This window comes from Trichosurus vulpecula, chromosome 8 (assembly GCF_011100635.1).
Source record: "Trichosurus vulpecula isolate mTriVul1 chromosome 8, mTriVul1.pri, whole genome shotgun sequence".
Taxonomy (NCBI): Eukaryota; Metazoa; Chordata; class Mammalia; order Diprotodontia; family Phalangeridae; genus Trichosurus; species Trichosurus vulpecula.
The window spans coordinates 233,473,561-233,497,776 of record NC_050580.1 but is presented as its reverse complement, the minus strand read 5'-3'; the positions used below and the strand labels follow the sequence as shown (position 1 = coordinate 233,497,776).

Here is a 24,216-nt window from a genome sequence, read left to right as displayed (position 1 = left end):
AAGTAGGTGGTATTATTACCTCCATCTTCCGGATTAGGAAAGTGAGACAAACAGAGGTTAAGTAACTTGACCACAGTCACGCATCTAGTAGAGGCTGGATTTGAATTGAGGTCTTCCTGACTCCAGGCCCTGTGCTCTTAATTGTATCATCTAGCTGCCATCATTCTTGGTGAAGCTAGAGTTTGCACCAAGGCGCTCTTTCCTCCTAAAGTCAGGATTTTTTTTCCAACTGTATCATACTACTTCTCTGATGTGAGGAACAAGACCCAGAACACTCAGCAAGACCATGTTCCACCTCTCCCCAATGTTCGCTTGCTCATAACTGCTGTTCGGGATTAACTAATGCAAATACTACAGCAAAAATGGCCATTTGTAGGGTTAAGGGGAGGAAGTTTCCAAAATTTAAAATGAAATAATCTGAAAGTGGCAGGAGGGGGAGGGACACAATTTGAGAGAGTATAAAGTTGAACCTTCTCTAAATCTCAAAGAATCCCAAACACACAAAATTGTGATGAAAACAACATCTTTGTTTTTCCTCTCCCTTTCCCCTCTGAATCTCAACCTCCTTTTGTCCAAACCATGAAGAAGGGGCTTCCTGCCTAGGATCTGGATGAATGTTCTAAGGTTAGGACCAGTTTTGGAACTTGAACCTCTGGCAGCTGGGAGAGAGGAAAACGAGAGACATTCCCTCAAAATTTAGCTGCTCTCTAAGATAGTAGCCTTCCTCTGAAACCTTTTTCTGAACACAAGTCTGCCTAAAGTGGTTAATTGATTCCACAAAAACATCTATCAGGTAAAAGTACATTATAGCAAGTAGTTACACAAGAGCAATATGTTTTCTTGTGACCCTGTGGAGAGTTTAGTTATAATGTGTTGATGATTTTTTAGCAAAACATATTGATGGGGCAAAATCATGCCTATACTTACAAAGCGACTATGATTGACTTATTTTCACCCAACAAGCCTCTCAGCACTTCAGATGGCACCTGCAGCCTCCTGTTGAAAGGGCACAAAGATACTTGTTATCCTAAGATCTGCACCAGTTTCAGGCACCCAAAACAGACAACTGTATAATGCATATAATTTACACACAGAGTGGTAACTGAATTTGCCGTTATCCCCATTACTGGGGAGGCTGAAGCTTGGGGGGTTGTTTGAAAAATTCTGAGCCGTTGTAGGCATGAGTCTGGCAAAAGTATCTCAAGCCCCTGAGAGGCTTGAGAGGCCACCACCCCATCTAAGGAGGGGCAAACGGGGCTAAGTCAGAGATGGTACAGATCAGATTTGGCCTATTTGCCAATTAGTACTGCAGCCCATGAATGGTTGTTGTACTTCCATCCTGGGCGAAAGAGAGACCAGTGTCAAAAAAGAATATTACACAATGTTTTTGTTATATATCATTGTCATCATCATCATCATCATCACCATCATCACTATTATCTCTGTGTTTCTTTTTCTAGCTTTTCTGTGTCATGATGTACCCAGCCGGTCCTGGGTCTGGAGACTCCCCAGAGGGCTTTCCTGAACAACAGAGACTCCAGCCACAAATTGGAGACTGCACAGCCCGGACGCTGGGTACTGAGATAGGGAATATAATAGAACTTTCTGGCTCCATAGCATGAGGTGGGAGACGGGAGGGAAGAGAATAGGATCTGTGTAAGATGAAGAAAAATTGAAAAATAAGTTGTCAGAACAGTATACACATTGAACTTAAATAGCTTTTAGTTAATGCTGAGAGCCTCTTATTTAGGGGATTATAGAGTTTAGAACTAGAAAGGGCCTTTGTTGTCACTTACTTAGCCTTACCCATCATTTTATCGATGAGGAAATTGAAGTCCAAACAAATAAAATTACCTAATGACCGATGGAATTACAGAATGTCAGAGGCCGCATAATCTCACCTACACCTGAACGAAATGATCTGTTCCACAACACGCCCACCAAAGTGGTCAGCCAGCCTTGAATGGAAGACCTGTAAGTGAGAGAGACTCTTCCAGGGCAGCCCATTCTAGTTTCAGACAGCTCAAATTTTTAGAAAACATTTTCTTCATATTTAGTTGAAACAGGCTTCTCTAACAACTTTCACCCAGTGCTCTTAGCTCTACCCTTTGGGGAGAAATGGAGCAAGTGTAATCTCTTCCCCGTGGCAGTCTTTCACATAACTCTTTGTAACTATTCACAGTCTTTCATACAACTATTTTATCCATTGTAGGTCTCCCCTTTTCCAGGGTAAATATGTCCTGACCAGTCTTCATACTGTGAGAACTTGGGGATGGGAGGGAAGAAGAAAATGAGCATTTATTAAATGTCTACTATGTGCCAGGCACAGTGCTAACCACTTTACAAGTATTCTCACTTGATCCTGGGAGGTAGGTGCTATCATTCCTTTTTACAATTGAGGAAACGGAGACAGACAGAGGTTACGTGATTTGTCCAAGACCACACAGCTAGTAAACATCTCGGGCCTTTCACCATCCTGGCTGCCCTCTTCTGGATATGCTCTAGCATTTCAATATATTTTCTAAAATGTGGCATCCAGAACTGAATAGAAATCACTCCAGATGTAGTTTGACCAACAGCAGAATACGGTAAGACTGACATCTCCCTTTTCTTGGACATTATGCTTTTCTTATTGAGACCTATGGTTTCATTAGCTTTTTTTTGTGCTGCCATATGGTACTGTTTACTCATTTAAGCTTTTCATCCGCTAAAACCCATAGACCTTTTTTTCCCCATATGAAAAGGTATACCTTTCATTTTTTTTTTTGTGATAGAGTAAGCTCTGAGTTTAGCTCTGTTAAATTTTATCTTATACAATTCAATTCAAGGTCCTAACCCGCCTTTGATATTTTGGATCCTGACTCTCCCATACAAACTAATCTATTCTTCCTAGATCCATATCATTCGCATATCTGGATAAGTATAAATAACACGTCTTTATCTAAATAAATATTTTTAATGCCACACAGGTAACAAAGCAGGATTTCAAGCCAGACCCTTTTGCTGCAAATTCATCAATCTTTTTGATTACACCAAGCATTTAGTTTGTTGCCCCTTTTTCATCCCTTCAGAAATTGACTCCCATTTTCTCCAGACCCTAACCCAAAAGGTCTCCCACTCTAACCCTAACATTCCAGGGCTGGGGAACGTGGGGCCTCCAGGCCACGTGTGGCCCTCTAGGTCCTCAAGTGTGGCCCTTTGATTGAATCCAAACGTCTGGGGACAAATCCTCTTAATAAAAGGACCTAGAAGGCTATGTATGGCCTCGAGGCAGCAGTTTTCCATCCTTGGGGCTAAACCCTAATCGGGGTGGAAGGAGGTGGGGGGTGGGGAGACGAGAGAAAAATCTCCATGCCTTTTGGGGAGGAGGAAAAAGAGGTGGATGAGTCAAAAGTTCGTTTCTTTTAGGTGGTGCCTTGGCCAGAACACTGAACCTAGAGTCAAGAAGGCCTGAGTTCAAATCCCAGCCTAAAACACTTAGCTACACACTAGCTGTGTGACCCTGAGCAACTGCCCTAGCTTCAGATTTTCTTCATTTTACCTCCCGTTTTGTGAGGACAAAATGAGATATTTGCAAAGCACTTCGTGAACCTCGTAGGGATTATTCTGTTAATTAACTAGGCCTGTGGCCTTGGACAAATCCCCTCCCCTCGCGGGCTCGGTTTCCTCATCAGTCAGTGGTTAAATGAGGTATTGGCCAAGTGTTTAGTGAACCTTAAAGTGCCGTATAAATTCTGGTTATTGTGATCATTCTGCCAATTAACTAGGTCTGAGGGCAAGCCCCTTCCCGGGCCTCGGTGTCTTCGTCTGTAAAATGGGCGCGCTGCCCTAGGTGTCTCTAGGCACCTTTGCACGGGCAAGGAGGGGGTGGGGCGTGTCTGGAGTCTCTGGGCTGACGAGGCAAAAGGGAGGGGCGGAGCCTGCGCCGGGAGGGGCGGGGCCTGCCTTTGAACGCGCAGGCGGAGCGGCCGGTCGGTGGTTGATTGATCTGGCACCGCGGCGCCCCACCGAGGGTGAGACGGGTCTATCGCAGGCAAGGGGGCGTCCTCCCGGAAGGAGGAGGGAAGAGGAGTGGGGGAGGGGCAGGTGGCCCCGGTTGTTTTGGTAACCCGGGAGCCACCGTGGCCTCCGCGTGCCGGGCGAGCACGCTCCCAATAAAGTTGTTGTTGAAGGGTGAGCGGCGGCGGCGGCACCACGTGGGCGCGGCGGCTGCAGGGAGGCCCGGTGGAAGGGCGGGCAGCCCAGTCCCGCAGCCGGGGATGATCGGGTCGTGCCTGTGCTACCTGCTGCTGCCCGCGGCGCGCCTGTGCCGCGTTCTTTCAGGTACACGGGACCCCACGCTCTCGGCGCCGCCCGTGCAGACCCCTCCCCTCCGCCCCGGAAGCCCGCCTCCACCCCCACCCTGGGCCGGCGCGCCGGGAGCTGTCCGCGGGGGCAGGAGTGCTGTGGCCACAGCCTCTTCTCTGGCCCGTGGCGGAGGGATCTTCGCTGCTGGAGCTGCTGCTTTTGCAGGGTCTCGGCGGGGGACTACCGCCCCGGGGCGCCCCAGCAGCTAGAGGCTGGGGGAGGCGTCCGGGTCTGGGTGGTGGGGGCGGCTCCGGGTCAGTACCGCGGAGTCGGAACTGCCTGGTTCCAACATCAGCCCCACCCTCCCGCCCCCCAAGAAAAAAGCAGGTCAAAATGAACAGTCAGTGACCGAGGGGTTGTGCTTAGCAACATCACTTATTACACCAGATGGAAATAACACCGAACCTATCCCGGGCTATTTGACTCCGAGAAATTAAGCAGCATATCGACATGTGCTTTGTTGAAGAAGACGAAGCACCGTGTACAGGGTAGACCAGCAGTCTCGAGTGCTTTAATAAAGCTTTAAGAGTGAGCTTTGATAGAGTTAAACTGCATGCAGACTTTTGGGAGCATCTTTTATCTTAGAAAAATTCCCTAAGCTTTAAGAGTAAGCTTTTATGGGCTTAAACTGGATAAAGTGGAAGCAGACTTTTGGGGGCACCCTGTATCTTACAAAATTTTCCAAAGCCTCAAGAGTGAGTTTTAATAGATTTAAACTGCATGCAGACTTTTGAGAGGCACCTCTGGATCTTGGAAACTTTACAAAGCTTTAAAAGTGAGCTTTTTCTGAATTTTAAACTAGGAGCAGACTTTTGCTGGCACCTTGTATCTTGGAAAATTTTCTAAAGCTTTGAGTGAGCTTTACATTTAAGCTGCATGCACACTTTTTGGCACACCCTCTATTTAAGGAAATTTTATAAAGCTTCAAGCTTTAGTAGACTTAAACCGCATGCAGATTTTTGGGGGCACCTTGTACTTTAGAAAATTTTACAAAGCTTTAAACGTGAGCTTTAATAGATTTTAACTGCATGCACACTTTTCAGGGCACCCTCTATCTTGGGAAATTTGCCTTCCATGGTGACTAAAATTTTTTAAGAATTTGGGCACCTAATAGATTTAAGCCTGTATTCTGGAAAATTCACATATGTGAAAACAGCTCTTTCCTTGATGACGTATGTCATTGTATGTTGTTATAGTGCAGGGTGTCTTGTGAACTTAATTTTTTTTATAACTCTCTCAATATAAGTGGTCTCTTTTGTAATCTTGTGTGTTTTATTCATGTAAAAGCATTATTTTGAGAAGGGGTCCATAGGCTTCACCTGCCAAAGGGACTCATGACAAAAAAGATTGAGAACCCCCTTCACCATAATAAGTGATTAGTAAACATTCGTTCTATTTATATGGCCTGAGGTTGACCTTAACCCCAAGTGACCAGGCTGCCTACTTTCTTTCCTACCAGGTTTTCTTGCCTCCTTTTTCCAGGCTAGAAGGGAGAGGAAGAAAGAAGAATTTATTGAGGGCCTACTATGTGCTAGGCACTATGCTTAGGCCTTAGAACTATCTCCCTCTCTTAGAGGGGAAGGGCATATAAGGGGGAGCTGGGAGCCAAGCTTGGAGCCTCTTCTCCATTCTCTTTACTTTGCTGGAGACAGCTAGCTGTCTGTGGGCCAAGGTCACGCCTAGGGATTACATAGCTAGAACCATAAGCCTGAACACCTCTCAGCCCCTTGTGTTTATTCTGGTGGTTAGTAGTATGAATGAATTAATAAAAAGGTATTTACTGAACACTGACATGCCGAGGTTTATGCTAAGCACTGGGGATTCATAGAGAAAAGTAATCCGTGGTTGCTCCTGAGGTGCTCACATTCTGATGGGGGAGACAACCCCATCTGCCCCATGGGGCAGAGGTTTTGAGCTGCAAGTCGGAAGGAAAGGTCATATGGTCCTTACGGTCAAACAGATAGTAATGCATCTTCCTGCATGTCATTTCCACTGACAAAATCACATCTGTTTGACAGTATGCCATAAGCTGTAAAGCTTCCTTGTCTGTCACTGACCTTCAGCCCTTAGCCACTAATGGAAACATTTGTGGTCATAGACTATCGACTGCAAAGGACCCTAGAGATTATCTAGGCTAACCTGCTCCATTTACAGGTCGTAGTGGCCTAGGGAGGCAAAGGGGTTTGCCCAGTATCATCACAGCTGGTGAGTGGCTTGGGTTAAATTGAACTCAGAGATTCAGACTGAGTCTGTGTCTATTTTACACTCTCTCAGCCTCCCAAAGACTAGGGTGGCAGATGATCCCTGTAGTGCAGACTGCAGTGCTTGAGTTTTTTTGGTCATTCCCCCATCCTTCCGGGTTTCATTTGCATGGCCTGTCTCGGCTTTGTCAGATCTCAGAGCCTTGTACAGTTTGAGACTGCCCTTCCCTCCCTTGAGTTTTTGTAGAGCTCCTATGGTGGTGGTGTTCAGTCGTGTCCAACGCTTTGTGACCCCCTACTGGAGTGATTTGCCATTTCCTTCTCCAGATGAGGAACTGAGGCAAAGATGATATAATGACTTGCCCAGGGTCACACAACTAGTATGTGTCTGACTCACGAAGAGGAGTCCTCCTGATTCCAAGTCCAGTGCTGTATCCGCTATTCCATCTAGCTACCCAGAGCACCCAAACTTTAAAACAGAATCTTATTTTTGTTGATAGTTTTATACCATCCACACTGCTGAATGTGTCTCCCCACCACTCCACTCCCAAGCTAGCTATTCTTTTTTTTAAAAGATTTTAGAAATAGTTTAAAAATGGGAAACAAAAGCAGTTCCACAAAACCAAAGAACACACCAATCCTGTCTGTATGTGCACTATTCTGTACCCACAGAGCCCCACCTCTGCCAATTGGGGAGGGAACAGTTCTAAGGTACTTTGGTGCATAATAGTGAATTCATGAATAAACCCATGTTTACTGAGCGCTTGCTCTACCATGTTTCATTTGTCTGGGCGTTGGTCTCATCAAGGAGGGAGCTGTTTCCACATAAGAGAGTTTTCTAGATAATAGGCTTACCCCATGAGGTGCCAAGGTGTTTAAGATTTTGGTTGTTATTGAAGGAAAGCTCTCTAAAATGGATGCTGTGCTTTCCTGCTTTCTTAAATAGGATACATTGTAATACCCTTGCTTGATGGTTCAAGGTCATAATTATGACTATCACTTTTTTGTACCGACCCATCAGGCCAGTTTGTCCCAGACTGTGATTTTAGTTCTCTTCTCTACTTTTATTCATGTCTCTTCTCAGGTTGTCAGCTGTCACTTTTTGCTTCTAATCTGTTGTGGGCAGAGAAACCAGATAACCCAGCTTGTTAGACTTGTAGGTAATTATAGTAAATAGGTGCTGAGTGAGGGCCTTAGGGCATTTTCTGTGGAATAAAACATTCAAGTTCTAGTTAATAGGCTTCACGATCCCTATTCTGACTTTTTAAAGGCCGTTTCCTCTTGGGTTGTGTTTGTTTAAATTCTAGAATTTATTTATTTTTAATAATTATACTTTAATATTCATTTAAAAAAATTTGAGTTCCAAATTCTTTCCCTTTCTCCCCACTCATTGAGAAGACAAGCAACATGCCAGTTATATGTGTGAAGTCATACAAAATACAAAATCATTGAATTTAGAGTCAAAAAGGAACCCTAGAGACCATCTAGGCCAAACCCCACATTGTACAAAAGAGAAACATGAAGCCCGGAAAAGGGACTTGACATTCCCAGGTCACATAGAAAAGTCGCAGGATATTAGGACTGAAACCCAGGTTTCCATCATGGTACCAGTATAAAGAACACTGTTAGAGGACCTTGGTGTGAATAACACTGTCAGAGGACCTTGGTCTTGGTTGGGTTGTGCTACTTTCTTCTGTTTTACCTTAACCTCTAGCTGGGCCTCAGTTTCTTCATCTGAAAAATTAGAAGGTTGGACTAGATGAGCACTAAAGAACCTTCTGGCACTAAATCTGTGATTCTGTGATCCAGGTTCTTTCTATACTTTCCCATACCCCTTATTTCAGAAGTTAGTATCCAGAAACCTCCTTGGTCTCTGGATAAATGAACCATTAGTTATCTGTGCTTAGGACTATATGAGGAACCCTAGGTAGTACTAGACATATTTTTATAAATACATTTTTATTAATCTTTTCTGGTTTTGTTTTTACTTCATTTATATTTCCCACATGCTGTATCCCTCCTCCTATGTTTTCCTAGGGAACCAATCCTTTATAATAAAGAATAAAAAATAGGAAGCAAGAAAAAAAATCTCGTAAAACTAACCAACATATCAAAAAAAGTCGGACATTATATGCAGTGTTCCATGTGAACTTTTTAAAAACAATATTTTGATAACTATTTCAGTACAATTAGTTTCCTTTGTAATTTTTGTGTATTTTGTTGATTTAAAAAAGCATTACTCTGAGATGGGGTCCTTAGGCTTCACCTACCTAAGGGGCCATGACATGAAAGAAGGTTAAGAACCTCTGCCATAGCAAGTGATCAAAAAATGCTGGTTGTATTTATTTTAAACTTGTATTTAAAACTTTTTTCCCCCAAGACTCTCTGCAAGCTATTGTAATATTTTGTCAGCTTTGGATGTTAAGAGAGTGCAAAAAGAGGAGACTTTAGGTTGGCCAGATGGCCTACCTTCTTCCCTAGTAGGCTTTCTTGCTTCCTTATTGGGGACCCATGGTTCTACACTGTGCAGCAGTGGAGGGACTATGTATGTATCTTCTCCTATCCCTTTATTGAGGCCAAACTTGGTCTTATAATTTCACAGCATTCTTTTTCATTTGCTTTATTGTTGGCAAGTAAAGTGCTGTAAATGATTCTTGTCCTTCAGGAGGTTAGAGTCCACTGGGGAGAAGGGTGTGGTAGAGCAGTGGTACTTATGCTGTAACCTGGTGTATTGACTTTTCTAACAGATGCTTTCTTCACGTGTCGGAAAAATGCTCTCCTGGCAAAGAGCTCGTCCCCCCAGGTGGAGGGCGGCTTTGCCATGGCCCCTCGGGGTCTAGACCAGGAGGAGCGGGAAGGCTTGCTGCATCAGTGGAGAGAGGAAGGGGCTAGCAGGCTGCCCACATCTGTCAGTGAGGGGCCTCCTCTCGAGAAGGGGCTGGCCTCGGGAAGCTTGGCGCTCTTGATGGCAGGCCCTGAAGAGCAGCGGGATGCTGCTTCAGAGGATAGGTGGTCCAATGTTCAGCTGAGCGACTTGCGGGCTACGGAGACCCTGGAGGAACCCTTCTCCGACTTGGCGGGGATCCCAGGAGAGGAGCAGCTGGAAGGTGTGGATGGCACAGTGTGGACTGCTGTCCCAATGCAGGCAGGACCCCAGTTTGCGGATTGTGCTGTCCTGCCTGTGGGCACCCTTGCCACAGAGCAGTGGGAAGAGGACCCTGCAGTAGTGGCTTGGAGCATAGCACCAGAGTCAGTGCCAGAGGAAGAAGCACCAGTCTGGCCCTTTGAGGGTCTTGGTCAGTTGCAGCCTCCTCCAGTTGAAATACCTTATCATGGTGAGTAATGGCTGAACCAAAGGATGGAGGCAGGGAAGGGGGAGGTTGGAAGGCAGTCTTACTGTGGGACAGCGCACAAATTACAAAGTTTTTAGATAGCAAGGGACTCCTCTGCCTCTGACATGTGTTGTTTATAGAGTCATGGAATATTAGAATTGGAAGGAAACTCTGGAGTTTATCTTGCCCAACTCCTCTCATTCTATAAAGTAGAGAAGGTGAGTTGTGAGTGGTCTTGCAGCTAGTTAATAAAAGAGCTGGGAATAGAACCTGAGTCTCTTCAGTCTAGGGCTTTTTCCATTAGACCATGGTGCATAAGAAAATTGAGGAGAATAGATGAGTCATGGATTCCAACCCTCCTTTTTCTTCAGTGCACTGAGCTGCCAATTTTAAACAAAGGGGAACGAGCCAAGCCTGGGACTGAGGTCAGAACAGAAAGACCTTTAACATCAGCTTGGTTCGACCTCATCAGTGTGTGCATATGTCCAATCAGTAATAAATCAGTGAGCATTTATTAAGCTCCTTCTCTCTGGAAGGTACCATGCCAGTGAAAATAGATATCTGTGAGCGGTGCCCTCATAAAGATGCCTTACATTGATCAGCGGTGGTCATTCAGTTCAACATTTATTAGATACCCACTGTGTATAAGGCATAGTGATGATGGGCAGTGAGAACACAAAGAAGATGACATTCCCTACCCTGAAGGAACTTAAATTTAATAGGAAATTTCTGTGCAAGAACTTTAGATTACCAGGTGCAGGGTCAGGGTCCCAGGGAAAAGGAAGAAAAGCAGGCCATTAACAACCAGATGGGCCTGGTAATAGGGATCACTGGGGAGGCAAGGTGGGAAGCCAAGAGGGGAAGGAGGAGGAATCCTCCCCTCCCTCAGTGCCCAGTGACAACTTCCTTGGGTCTGTCTCTTGTCTATAGAAATCTTGTGGCGAGAATGGGAGGATCTCTCTGTCCAGCCGGATCCTCAGGGCCTGGACTCAGGGGAGGCTCCTCAATTCCAGTTTACTGTCATGTCATATAATATCCTGGCCCAGGACCTGGTCCAACAGAGCTCTGAGCTCTACCTGCACTGCCATCCGGACATTCTGAACTGGAATTACCGATTCTCCAACCTTGTGCAGGAATTCCAGCACTGGGACCCTGACGTGAGTTGGAAATTGTGCCCGACTGCACTGGGCTTCCTCCCGTTGGGACTTTTCCATGACCCTAATACAGGTGCATTTATTCTATCCCTACTAGGCAGTTGAGATCACATTGAAGGGCAAATCCCTCCCTGAAATTAGTTAGGCAGAGGCCTCAGAGAAACCCTCTTGAGAATTCCAGAGCCTACAAAGTCTTTGTATATGAGTGAGGATGGGGCTATTAAGAGAATAGGAAAATCCAGACCTTGGGTGCTGGGTGACTTCTGTTTTAGGCTGGGGTTCACTGATCAGGATTTAGGGGAAATGGTCAGTGATTGTGGGAATTTTGTTGCTTTCCAGTGCACCCCCTTACTCCCCTGGCGCTTTCCACATTGGTCTCAGTGCCACACCCTAGAGTGGAGGTGTCCCCAGCACTGTGCCTGCCAGCAGGAGGTGGGGGCCCCTTCTTTTCTGCACGTACCCATGTCCCCTGACTGATTGATCTCTTCGTCGGTTTCCCAGATTCTTTGTCTCCAGGAGGTTCAGGAAGACCACTATTGGGAACAACTAGAGCCGACTCTGCGGATGATGGGTAATGTAGTCCTGTGGGGGCTGTTGGATGGAGATGACTCTGAAGTTCTTCTGCCCTCTTCCCTCTGTCTGGAGGGACTCCCTCACTTCCTCTCTGGACCTTAGTGCATCCCGGATTCCTTTGCTCTGCTGAAAGTGAGCTCCCTCCCTCCTCCTGTGGGTAAGCCTTTCATTCCCAGTGAAGGAGGGCTTCCCATTTTCTACCTATTCTCACACCTATCTGCCCTCCTGCCCTTTCCTATCATTCATTCATCTGGATATAGCTAGAGAGAAAGCCTTGCAGAAGTAAGAAATTGGCAAGGGCTACAAACCCCAGAGGTGAGTAGTGGAAGCACTGTGATGCTTTATTTAGACAAGTATCATTATCCAGAGGACCCTGGCCTTTGACATCTGTGACCCCTCTCACTGGTTGTGGTTTCCCTCACAGGCTTTACTTGTTTCTACAAGAGGAGGACTGGGTGTAAGACGGATGGCTGTGCTGTTTGCTACAAGCATACCCGGTTCCGACTGCTTTGTGCCAGTCCTGTGGAGTATTTCCGGCCGGGCCTGGAACTCCTTAATCGGGATAATGTAGGATTGGTTCTGCTGCTACAGCCGCTGGTCCCAGAGAGCTTGGGGCAGATAACTGTGGGTCCCCTGTGTGTGGCCAATACACATGTGCTGTACAACCCCCGCAGGGGTGATGTCAAGTTGGCTCAGGTGGCCATCCTCCTGGCTGAAGTGGATAAGGTGGCAAGGTTGGCAGATGGCAGTTACTGCCCTATCATCTTGTGCGGGGACCTGAACTCTGTCCCTGACTCACCCCTCTACAATTTCATCAGGAGTGGACAGCTCCAGTACCAAGGCATGCCAGCTTGGAAGGTAAAGTGCTTATTGACCCTGGGGGCCAGGGAAGGGGAAGGAATGGTGCTTCAGGGTAGAGAACAACAGGGAGGAGAGGCAGGTTACCTATGGGGTGGCTCCATCACTGCCATCAAAGTTGTAAAGGGTTTTTATATGGAGGCTGCTTGAAATAGCATGGTATCTTGTTGGAAATAGGAGTTGACTTATTCCATGTTATTCAGACACCAACACTAGGGCCAATATGTGAAACTATAGAAAGGCAGACTTGGACTCCAGATGATAATCACTGGGCTCCAGTCATGAAATGAGGCAGTGAGCTTGTCATCCCAGGGATATCTATGTCTGGATTACTAGATATGTTGTATAAGGGATTTCTGCATTGGGCAGGAGGTTGGCCTAGATGCCTCTAGAGTTCTTTAAGAAGAGGCAGTCACCCACCTGGAATGGTTTAGTCACCGGCTAGAAGGTGCTAGGATGGGGCAGGACTAGATGATTCTTGCATTTCTTTTTGATTTTATCCTATAATTTGGACTTAGCTCTTAGCATTATTGTGGTTACTTTGGAAAAAGATGCTTTTTCATAATCATATAGTCAAAGGACTGGAAAGGATCCTGAGAAGTTAACTAGCTTGGCTCTCTTTATTTGAGCAAGATCAGCCTTAAATAGGTCTCAGGTATTACCTTCAGAGGAAAATAGCTCTCAGCTGTCCTTGGGAACTTTACCACCATGGGGTCAAAATTCTTCACTGTCAGGAAATACCCTGTCCCAGCTAGAAGGATTTGAGAAATCATATATTACAGTGGTTCTTAACCTGGGGTCTATGAACTTGCTTTTAAGAGACATTTTGATAATTGAATTTCTATATAACTAGTTTCCAATATATATATTCCTATTCCAGTGCCTATTCCATATTCCTATTATATATTCCTATAAATTCTGTGCACTTAAGTACAGGATTCTGAGCAGTGGTCCACAGGCTTTACAGCTTGCCGTAGGGGATCCATGACAGAAAGAAGGGTAAGCAGCCTGAGGCCTAGACAGGTGGAGTGGCTTGTTGATGGTCATACAGCCACATGGTAGCAATATTGGGATAAAGAACCCTGGACTTTTATTTTAGGATTCTTTCTACTACATCAGACTGTCTCCATAGTATGACCTACATCCCTGTTGCTGTAGCTTTCTTGTTTTGCCTCCAGAGAACTGGTCACTTTGAAAGGAGCCCTCGCTTTGCTTGGCAGGCTTTGTGTCTTCATTCCATTCATCGAAGCTCTTTGCCTTGTCTGACTCCTCTGGAAAGTGAACCAAAAGGAATGCCAGTGAGACTGGCTGAGTGGTCTGTGCCCGGGTGGGGAGTGTGAATTGACCTCTTGGGTGGTGCTGGCTCGTTGGAATCCCAGGCAGGACACTTAAGCTTTCTCTGTCTCTTCTGATTTAACATAATGGGTGTCTTTGGCAGAGCAGAGTGGGAGGAAGGAGAAGAGAATTCATAGTGTTCATAGAGCTTACTGAGCTTTTATTGTAATTAGGTTACTTAAATTTTTATTAAGCAATAGCATTGAGCTTCTTGCTCAATGGTGAACTTCTTGCTGAGAATTAATATTTTGAGAAGTTTGTTGTCTTAAGCTAAATCAGTACATACAGAGAGATCAAGGGACATTTGTTGCATTTGCTGCGTTTATTGGAAATGAGAGGCTGATTAAAATAAGGAAATGCCTCCCATATAGCGCTCTGTTTATTCTGGTTCCACTAAAAGGTGTTTTGATAACCATTAACTAGACCAGGTAATGACCAGGATTTAGAGCCTTTCTTTCCCTCTAAGGTTTGTCAGTGGGTTGGCTTCCTGGTCCTTTCAGTTGGTCATAATTTTTGGAGACAAAAATCTATGGGAGTAAGACAGGGTGGAATCAAGTATACAGGGCTTTAGCTGCAGGAAGGATAGCATTATACTACGGATTATTTGTTTCATCTGGCACATGTTCTCTAGCAGTAGGCTTAGGTGACCATAGGACCATGATCTGGGATAAAACAGGGTGCTGGTCAGGGCCTTGCTTTTAAATAATCTTTCGGTGCTGCAACTTTAAATGGCCCTATGGAGCATTACAGCTCATTGTGAAGTTGGAGAAGAGTTTATCCAGAGGTGAAACTTCAGAGGCTGTGTGCTGTCAAGTTTAGGCTTTGTCTTCCCTTCCTTCCTTTCTCCTGGACACAAGCAGATGTTTCCAGGGGAAGAATGGTGTGTTTAATTAACTCAATTAGAGCCATATTTTGCAGCCTCACAGGGAAGCGTATGCAATACCCTTAGCATATATGGATCTGCGTGCATTCACCAGCGGTCACGTCAGCCTTTCCCATTTCCGTTTCTGTTTCTTTACCTCTGGCCTGCTGTTTCCCTGCAGGTGTCTGGACAGGAAGACTTCTCCCATCAGCTTTACCAGCGGAAGCTGCTGACCCCACTGTGGCCTAGCTCCTTGGGCATCACTGACAGCTGTCAGTACATTACTCCCTATCACTCCAAGAGATCGGGTGAGCCACCATCCTGGTCTGCTGCATTTGTTGCTTGTAGCCTTTTTTTTTAATAGGAGAAAGTTCTGTCTCTTCAGGAAGATAGGGAGAATATCATGCCTTGGGGTCTCCTGGCATATTCCAAGGTTTCTTGTACTCCTGTCTGCATCTCAGTATTTTCAAATTGACAGAGTCAACCCTTTCATCTCCCCTGTACCCCTGGATTAGATGCTGCTCCATCACTGGGAGGCCTCATCATTTGGGGCTTTTTGCTTCTTCCTCTCACCCAGTGCTTGTCCTGTATCTATAGAGAGACGCAAGTATGGCCGGGACTTCCTGCTTCGTTTCCGCTTCTGTGACAGTGCCTGCCAGCGGCCAGTGGGACTGGTCCTGATCGAAGGAGTGACAGATGCTAGACCAGGTAATAGACATGGAGCCTTTTCTTCCTTCTCAGATCTATCACTGGTGCAGCTTTCTGGGCCTTTCAGTTCATTGGTCATAATTCTTAGAGACAAAAATCTATGGGAATAAGTGCAGGGTGGTCATCAAGTCTCCGTGCGACTTTTAGCTTTAATAACTTTCTTCTTTTTTATTAATTTATTTTTAGTTTTTAGCATTCACTTCCATAAGTTTTAGATTTTCTCCCCTTCCTTCCGCAAGATAGCATGCAATCTGATATTGCCTCTACACATACATTCCTATTAAACACATTTTCACATTAGTCATGTTGCATAGAAGAATTATAACAAATGGGAGAAACCATGAGAGAGAAACACAAAACAAAAAGAAAATAGTATGCTTTGATCTGCGTTCTGACTCCATAGTTCCTTCTCTGGATGTGGACGGCATTTTCCATCATGAGTCCTTTGGAATTGTTTTAGGTCCTTGCATTGCTGAGAAGGGCTGAGTCTATCAAAGTCAGTCATCACATGCTGTGTCTGTTATCGTGTATGACGTTCTCCTGGTTCTGCTCTCCTCACTCAGCATCAGTTCATATAAGTCTTTCCAGGTTTTTCTGAAGTCAGTGCTTATAGCACAGTAGTATTCCGTTACATTCATATAGCACATCTTGTTCAGCTGTTCCCCAGTTATAGGCATCCCCTCTATTTCCAATTCTTGGCCACCACAAAAAGAGCTGCTATAAATATTTTTGTACCTGTGGGTTCTTTTCCCATTTTTATGATCTCTTTGGGATACAGCCCTAGAAGCGTATTGCTGGGTCAAAGGGTATGCACATTCTTATAGCCTGTTGGGCATAGTTCCAAATTGCTCTCCAGAATGGTTGGATCAGTTCACAACTTCGCCAACAATGCAGTAGTGTTCCAACTTTCCCACACCTCCTTCAACATTTATCATTTTACTGTTTTGTCCTGTTAGCCAATCTGACAGGTGTGAGGTGGTGCCTCAGAGTTTTGATGTGCATCTCTCTAATCAATAGTGATTTAGAGCATTTTTTCATATGCCTATGGATAGCTTTAATTTCTTCATCTAAAAACTGTCTGTTCATATGCTTTGACCATTTATCAATTGGGGAATGACTTGTATTCTTGTAAATTTGACTCAATTCTCTATATATTTTAGAAATGAGGCCTTTATCAGAGACACTAGTTGTGAAAATTGTTTCCCAGTTTTCTGCTTCCCTCCTAATCTTGGTTGCATTGGTTGTTTGTGCAGAAACTTTTCAATTTAATGTAATCAAAATTATCCATTTTTGATTTCATAATGTTCTCTATCTTGTTTGGTCATAGATTCCTCCATTCCCCATAAATCTGACAAACTATTTCTTGCTTCCCTAATTTGTTTATAGTATTAGCCTTTATACCTAAATCATGTACCCGTTTGGACTTTATTTTGGAGTGTGGTGTCAGACATTGGTCTATGCCCATTTTCTGCAATACTGTTTTCTAGTTTTCTCAGCAGTTTTTGTCAGATAGTGAGTTATTCCCCAGAAGCTGGGATGCTTTAATAACTTTCATTGTAACCATGATAGAAGCACACTGTAAATATAAGCTATAAAAGGTGAATTCTTAAAGGGCTTTATATACTTGTTGGGTTAGTTTTTATTTCTTTTCACAAATACAATTCATGAAATTTCTGAATGCCAACTGAAAATCGATTGAGGAATGTGCCGCAAATGATGGTGGTTGAAGGTTATGTTGAAGGTTAAACACACACACACACACACACCCCAAAAGTGCATAGCTTTAAAACTGAACCAACTGAACACTGGCCTTTCTGAGAATAAACTGAGCGAGAGGCAGCATTGCTGACTGTCTAGAGGGCCAGCCCTGGAGTCAGGAGAGCCCACATTCATGTCTTACCTCTTATCCACGCTAGCTGGTTGACCATTGGCAAGTTACTTCTCAGGCAACTTTCCTAAGTCACAGAAGAGTTGCTGATTCGTGTTGAAGGAGGGAACGTCTACACCTGGAGTGTCCTATATGAAAGGAAAGGTCCACACCTTCTGAAAAGGTGAAAAATGTAGTACATGCTTTGCCCCTTATTTTAGGTGTCCTCTGAAGGCAAGATGGCGTTCTTAATGGATGATAATATTGACAGTGAGACAGCTTGGTCTCTGAGACAAGAAGGCCTGGCATCCTGCCTCCAACACAGACTGGTTTTGTGACTTTGGGCAGGTCACTTAATCCCTTGGATGTCCCAGCAATTCTCTCAGCTCATAAATTACAGAATTGTTGCCAGCATGTGTTGGTGGAGGAATGTTCCTCACTGGGAGTTTCTTATACCAAGGAAGTTACAGAGCTGAGCTAAAAAAAAATGGTAATGAGAATTATTATAGCCTAGGAGGGGTCAGCCTCTACTTGTGTGAAGACCCCCTCCCTTACTCCTTCTGACTTTTTCCTTATTCCTTTCCCTAGGCTCCCAAATGCCATCTTCCTCTTCCTCCTTTGTTCCTCAGAAAACCAAATGGGGTTTTCAGAGGAGTTTTAGGACAGGAGGCTGGAGCACTGCCCCCTGCCCTGGGGATTCTCAATCCTGTGTCTTGTCTCCTTCGTAGAGCGTCCTGCTGGCTGGTCCCAGTCTGTCCCTGAAGCGGACGCACCTGATCCAGAACCCTTCTTCCCCAGGTAGCCTTCTCTGGCCCCAGCCTTCTGTGTCTTGCTCTCTTCTCTTTTCCTTCCCCACCAGTGAGATTTGCCCTTTCCCAAAGTGCTGGTTGATGCCAGCCCTTAGGGCAGGCTGCTTTTCCATCTGTTCTCGCCTGCACCCTCGTCCTTGTTTGTCTCTGGGCTAGTTTTAAAGTCACTCCCAACAGAATGCCTGTGGGTGCCCCTTACTATGGAATCTGAAGGGCTAAGGGAAGGTTTACACCTTGGGTTGGGTCTGCTTGGACCAAGATGCATTCTCACCTCTCCATCGCTGCAAGCAGGGAGAGCTGAACCTGCCATCCATCTTCCTCCGCTTGGCTCAGTGATTACTGAGTTATCAGCCTCATGTTTTCCTGTGTAGGGCTGTGCTGAATCCCATGAGGCTTTTTTAAAGCCAGTGGGAGTGGGTGGGATTGCCAGCTATGACGTCTCAGCCTGTTCTGCCCCTCCTTGTCCCTTCCCCAGGTCTTCAGGCACCATTCAGCACAGCCTCAACCTGACCTCAGTTTATAGCCACTTCCTACCCCAGCACGGCCGCCCAGAGGTCACCACAATGCCCTTGGGCCTTGGAGCCACAGTGGATTACATTTTCTTCTCTGCTGAGCCCTGTGAAAATGGACACAGAGCAGGTGAGTCTGGTGGGTTGTGGGTGCCCTGAGGTCTTGACCGCCACCTCCGGCCGTAGTGGATTGCGGGTCAGCCATTTGTCAGAGTAGTCTGGGATGGAGAAAGCTAGGAATACGTGGAACTAGCAGGGGGGTTCTTATCGAGAGGACTTCACACTGACCTCCCTGGGTAATGCTATGAAAACAAATACTGATGAGATTTTGAATAAGAAGACCTAGATTGGAGACCTGGCTCTCTGATACTCTGTAGCAGCGGCTCTTTTGGCAAGTCACCTGACTGTTGTGAGCCTCGGTATCCCCATTTGCTAAATGGAAGCAATAAAAATGCTTAAACTGCCGACTTCACTGGATTTGTAAACCTCCAAACGATACAGAAATGTGAATTTATCATCGTGGTGCCTCTCAGGGAGCGTAGCTGCTGTTAGCATTGAAGTGAGGAGCCTGAGACCCAGACAAGTGAAGCGATTTAGCCCAGCCTAGATCTCGTGGCCTTACCCTGCACCCTTCCTCCACCATCTGCTTCGGGCAGGTTTGGATGGGGGCGGGGCTTTATGTCTTATGGCCCAGAACTAGGAGAAAGAAGAAGGGTATGAGTGTGGCAATGTATGTAATCTGTGAAAGATACTCTACCCCCTTTAAGTTTAATATGTTCCCACAAAAGATGCATGGCTCTGTGACCATTTGCGTGACCACGAATGGTAAGTACTTTCTTGAACCCTGCCACGCCCACACTGGCTTTGAGGGCTGGCAGATGCGTATAAATTTGTATTTTCAAGTGCCTTACATTTGCTCCCTTTCACAACCCAGGTCGCCGGCTGTACCGGGATGGAGCCCTTAAGCTGCTTGGCCGTCTCTCCCTCCTCTCCGAAGATGTCCTTTGGGCTGCCAATGGCTTACCCAACCCCTTCTGTTCTTCAGACCACCTCTGCCTGTTGGCCAGCTTTGGGATGGAGGTCACCGCCCCATGATGGGGCTCTTAGGGGACGGGGGGCTTATCCTCCAGAAGAGCTCATTGGATCAGAGACTGTGGAAATCCCAAGCTTCTGGAAACTTACACCCAAGGAATTTCCCTCCCCCACCCCTCCTTTCACCCTCCCCTTCTCCTTCTTGGTTGGATTTCCTCTCTCCCTTTCCCCCACCCACTATGCCCCTGCTCCTGCCCCAACCTCTTCCTAATCCTGTGCCTCACACGCAGTGGCCCTGGGAGAGGCAGGAGGGGGGCTCCCCTTCCTACCATGTATCCAGCGCCTCCCCCTTGATTTTTAATTACCAGGGTTGCGGGAGTTTTTGATCTCATTGGTTATTTGCTTTCAGGCTGCAGCTTGTTGACTCCCCATTGCAGCCACTGCTGCCTGCAATCTCCCCTCCTGTCGAGCAGATTGCCCACTAGCCTCCCTGGCCCCTGCCCATCTGGTCTAGCCATTATACAGCTACTGTATAGAATGTATAGTGTTTTTTTCCCTTGGTGTTCTGGTAAGCTGCAAGATTGAGTGCAGCATTAATTGCCCCTCCTAGGGTGGGTTGAATATGAGCAGGTGAAGTTAGTAGACAGATTCTAAGTGACCTGCTTGCTGTAGAGTCCCTTCTCCCCTCCCCTCTCCTCATTCCCCCTCTCCCCAGCTACCTTATGTGTAGGTTGCCACAGAATTGTGTTCATCCAGCTTGGCCCTTGTGAACAAAGTGGACCCCTCAGTCTGGACCAGCAAGATCAAGAGGGCCTGGTGATCCAAGATGATCCGACTTGCCTCACTCCACAGCCCCCACTCCTGAAGCTAAGACATGGCCCTAGTGTATTTCTCTTGGGTTCACCCCTACACCCTTGTATAAGAGAAGTTGGCCTTTCCGAGTGTCAGTTTGGGGAAGGTGGAAGCTGCGGGAATGGGGGAGGTGGTGTCAGAGGAGCTGAGTATCTTGTAAGATGAAGAAATTGGGTCTGAAGGAAATGTTCTTCTGGCCTGATGGTATCTGAAGCTGGCCCAGGGTGGTGGTTTCAGTGGGAAACAGGATGTGAATTGCTGCCATCATTCATTTGAGGGCTATCTGCTGAAGCTTAAAATCCTGAGGAAGGAGCTTGTCCTTTCTCGTTACTCCCAAGGAGCTGATTATCCTGCTTTTCTGATTCCCCAGGCCCTCCTTGAGAAGCTGTGGTGTTGGGGAGACATTATCTGGGAAGCATCTCTTTTATTCTCAGTGGAACAATTTGGTTGGAGAACTAAGGGATGGCAATGAAGCCAGTTGGGTGGGAATGAATTGTAGAGACCACTAGTGCCCTGGCCAGGTGGCATCCAACATAAAGCCCCTGCTTGACTCTCCGGTAGTGAGAGTGGGAATGGGTAAGGAGTACATATGCATGGGGGGGGGTGTCTCCCTAGAACCTACATGTTCTTGCCCTGCCCTGACTGCCACTCCTGTGTGCCTTAATCTCTCCTGGTAGCCTTCTTCCTGGTAGCCTTCCCCTTATGCTCCCCTTAACCTTAAGGCAGATTCTGAAGATGCTTCTATCCCCATTGGGTCTGAGTTCCCTTTGTATTTTTCCAAGCCCCCTCAAGTGGGCCTGCAGAATCGCTGATAAGCCTCCTCATGCCCATCAGAAGAGTTTTTTATCTTAAAGGAAAGCCAAAGACCCTGCTTGAACTATGCTGTCGCTTTTTTTTTTAACAGACCCCTTAGTTCTGCCTCCTTTACATAAACAATGGCTTGCCTGAGGTTTAGGAGCCTCTATTTGCCTGATTAACTCCACCTGCTTTTTAGCACCCCTTCCACTGTGTTTGCTTCTCCTGGGTCCATCCTTACAGGGCCTCAGGACATCACCCATTTGTTCCCCAGCTGCCCCTTGCCCTGTTCTCCCTTGTTGGGAAGCACCATGGCCCCATGCTGGGAAGGTTTACTAGGGAATCTTTTGGTCTCTGGCTTGTTTCTGTTTTGAAAAGTGAAGTAGGAAATTTTTCATGCTAATTTAATTTTTTTTCTGAAATAAAGGTTTGTCTTTTTTTTTTCCTGCTCTTGTGTTATTGGGATCCTGGAGGACATAGCACAGCCAGGCCAATTTTTTGTCTGGATTGGCTCAGAACTCACTTGTATATTTGGGGGTGGGATTAGGAGTAAAGGGAGTCCTGAGAACAGAATAGGGAAGGAAGGAAATGAGCATTTATTTAGCACCTGTTATGTACCAGGAACTGTGATAAATGCTTTAAAAATATTTCATTTGATCCTCACAACAGCCTTTGGAACTAGAGTGTTAACACCATTTTGCAGTTGAGGTAAATGAGGTTATAAGTAACTTGCCTGAGGTCACACAGCTAGCAAATGTGAGACTATTTGAACTCAGATTTTCCTGGCTCCAGGCCCACTGCTCTATCCACTGTCCCACATAGCTACCTCTAGGGACAGAGAAAGCACTGGAGCCTGGGACTGGAGTCTCAAGCACTAGAACTAAGCTTTAAGTAAGGGAAAAACCCAAGACTAGGAAGGCCTCTGTGGAGCAGCTGATCAGAAGCCCTGTTGTTCTTGTACCCTGCAGAAGCCAATCTGGTCCCTCTCCCCATCCTGGCATTTCTGTTTTACTTTGAGGATGGTGAGAGTGTGCTGGGCTGAGGGGAGTCATTTATGAGGGGATGGCAACCTCCTGGTTGTGGGGCAGCCCCTTATTTCTGTTACAACCACCAGGGAATCAGACTCCTCTCTAGCCCCCTCCTCCTTCACCTTGGGCATGCAGAGGCAGGCTGTGTGGGGGTGTTTCTCTGGATGAAGCCTAGGCTGATGCATTCCCACTTTGTTTATTTTTTGATAATCTGTTTTGCATTCCTGAGCTAGAGCTGATCTGTGGGCCATCTGTTGCTGGGGCTGATCCCCTCTCTGTGTCTGGTTCTGCTGTGCTGTAACCTTTTCTTTCTCCTAGCATAGTCTAATAGAATTAGAAGTCAGAAGAGCTGGAGTTTGAATTCCAGCCTTGCTTGTGGCCTTGGGCAAATAATTTGATTTCACTGGGTCTCAGATTTCTTTAAGGAGAGGGAGAGGAATTAGTTAATGTCTCAGTTCCCTTCCAGCTTCACATCCTGTGAAACCTGACACTGAAAAAATCAGTCTTGACCATACCTAAACTGGAGGCTGGAGTTTCCAACCCACTGCAAACCACCACAAAAGTGGAGGAAAATCCCTCCCCAAAACAAGCACCATCAATATCATATAGCCAATAGAATGGATTAAAAAGCATTTATCAAGTATTATTGTGTGCTAAATTGTGTAAGTGCTTGGGACACAAATAAAGCAAGACCATCCCAATGCTCAAGAAGCTTTTATATTCATGGAGACAACACATAAAATTCCAGCAGCCACATAGCATAGTGGGGAGGCCTGGAAGTCTTAAGGTTTCTGTGGTGGAAGGAATGGCAAGGCCCAGGAAGTCTTTAGGGTCTGTTAGACCATTGCTTCCAGGGTTCATTGGTTTGACCTTGTTTACTTTTATATTTGTATGTGTAGCACATAACACTGTGTATGGCACAGAGTAAACATTTAATAAGTACTTTTCCCCTTCCTTTCCTTCCTCTCCCTTCTTTCTCCATCCTTCCCTCCCTTCTCTCCTTTTCCTCATCTCCTTCCGCCTCTTCCTCCTTCCCTTCCTCTCCTTTCTTCCCTTTCTTTCCTTCCTCTCCCTCTCTCCTTTCCTCCCTCCCTCCCTCCCTTCCCCATCTTTTCCTCCCTTCCCTCTTTCCTTTTCTTCCTCTCCCCCTTCCTCCTTCCCTTCCTTTCCTTCCTCTCCTTTCTACCCTTTCTTTCCTTCCTCTTCCTCCCCTCCCTCCCTTCCTTCTTTCTCCATCCTTTCCTCTCCTTCCCCTTCTTCCTCCCCTTCCTCTCCTTCCCTTTCCTTCCTCTTCCTCTTTCTTTCCTTCCTTTCCCTCCTTCCCTCCCTCCCTTCCTTTGTTCTTTCGTTCCTTCCTTCCTCATTCAATATAATTTCAGGCAAGTCAGCCTTCCTAAAATTTCATGCATTTGGATAGAGGTGAGGGGTAATGAAGTGGATAGATCATGGATATAACTGCAAAGGACTTTAGATGGGTCACCTAGTTCTATCCCCTCAAATAAGGTAACTGAGTCCCAGAGAGATTTTAAGTGACTTGTTCCAAGTCAGATATGTAGTCTGAAGCAGAGCTTGGTCTTAAACTCTGACTACAGAGGCAGCACTCTCCTTATTACACCATGCTACCCTGCCACTGGAAATGTTTTGAGACCCTTGGAAGAAAGATGCTCTTTAAAATCCTGAGAAACATTTTTCTAAAGAAAACTACTCAGAAACAGTTTCTTCTCCACCAGTTAGTTCATTGTGATCAATGCCTTCTGGGCAAACTACCTTTACAACTCCTAAAGTTGTGAAAGTGCCAAGGATGTCCACATCAGAAGGCTCCTTACTGTAACATGGAACTATTGGGATACTGATGATTGTGAACAAAGTAGCCTGGGGTCTGACTCCTAATTACTGAACTGCCAAAAATACCTGGAAGCAGCCGCGTGATTCATATTCTTCCCCAGGGGCCAAC

General features: G+C 45.9%; 1 protein-coding gene across 2 annotated transcripts; it reads left to right on the top strand.

Annotated features, from left to right (window-relative positions):
• Positions 1-3,933: 3,933 nt before the first annotated feature.
• On the top strand, positions 3,934-21,680 carry ANGEL1 (angel homolog 1). 2 transcript variants are annotated; one of them, XM_036736393.1, is made up of 10 exons: positions 3,934-4,013; positions 9,296-9,883; positions 10,811-11,037; positions 11,536-11,605; positions 12,032-12,465; positions 14,844-14,970; positions 15,260-15,370; positions 17,966-18,035; positions 18,522-18,685; positions 19,490-21,680. In XM_036736393.1, the coding sequence occupies exons 2-10, from the start codon at positions 9,370-9,372 to the stop codon at positions 19,648-19,650; spliced, it is 1,878 nt and encodes a 625-aa protein (XP_036592288.1). In that variant the 5' UTR covers positions 3,934-4,013; positions 9,296-9,369; the 3' UTR covers positions 19,651-21,680. The 2 variants fall into 2 exon arrangements, with proteins under 2 accessions (XP_036592288.1, XP_036592287.1); XM_036736392.1 differs by having other exon boundaries at positions 3,950-4,323.
• The last annotated feature ends 2,536 nt before the right edge of the window (positions 21,681-24,216 follow it).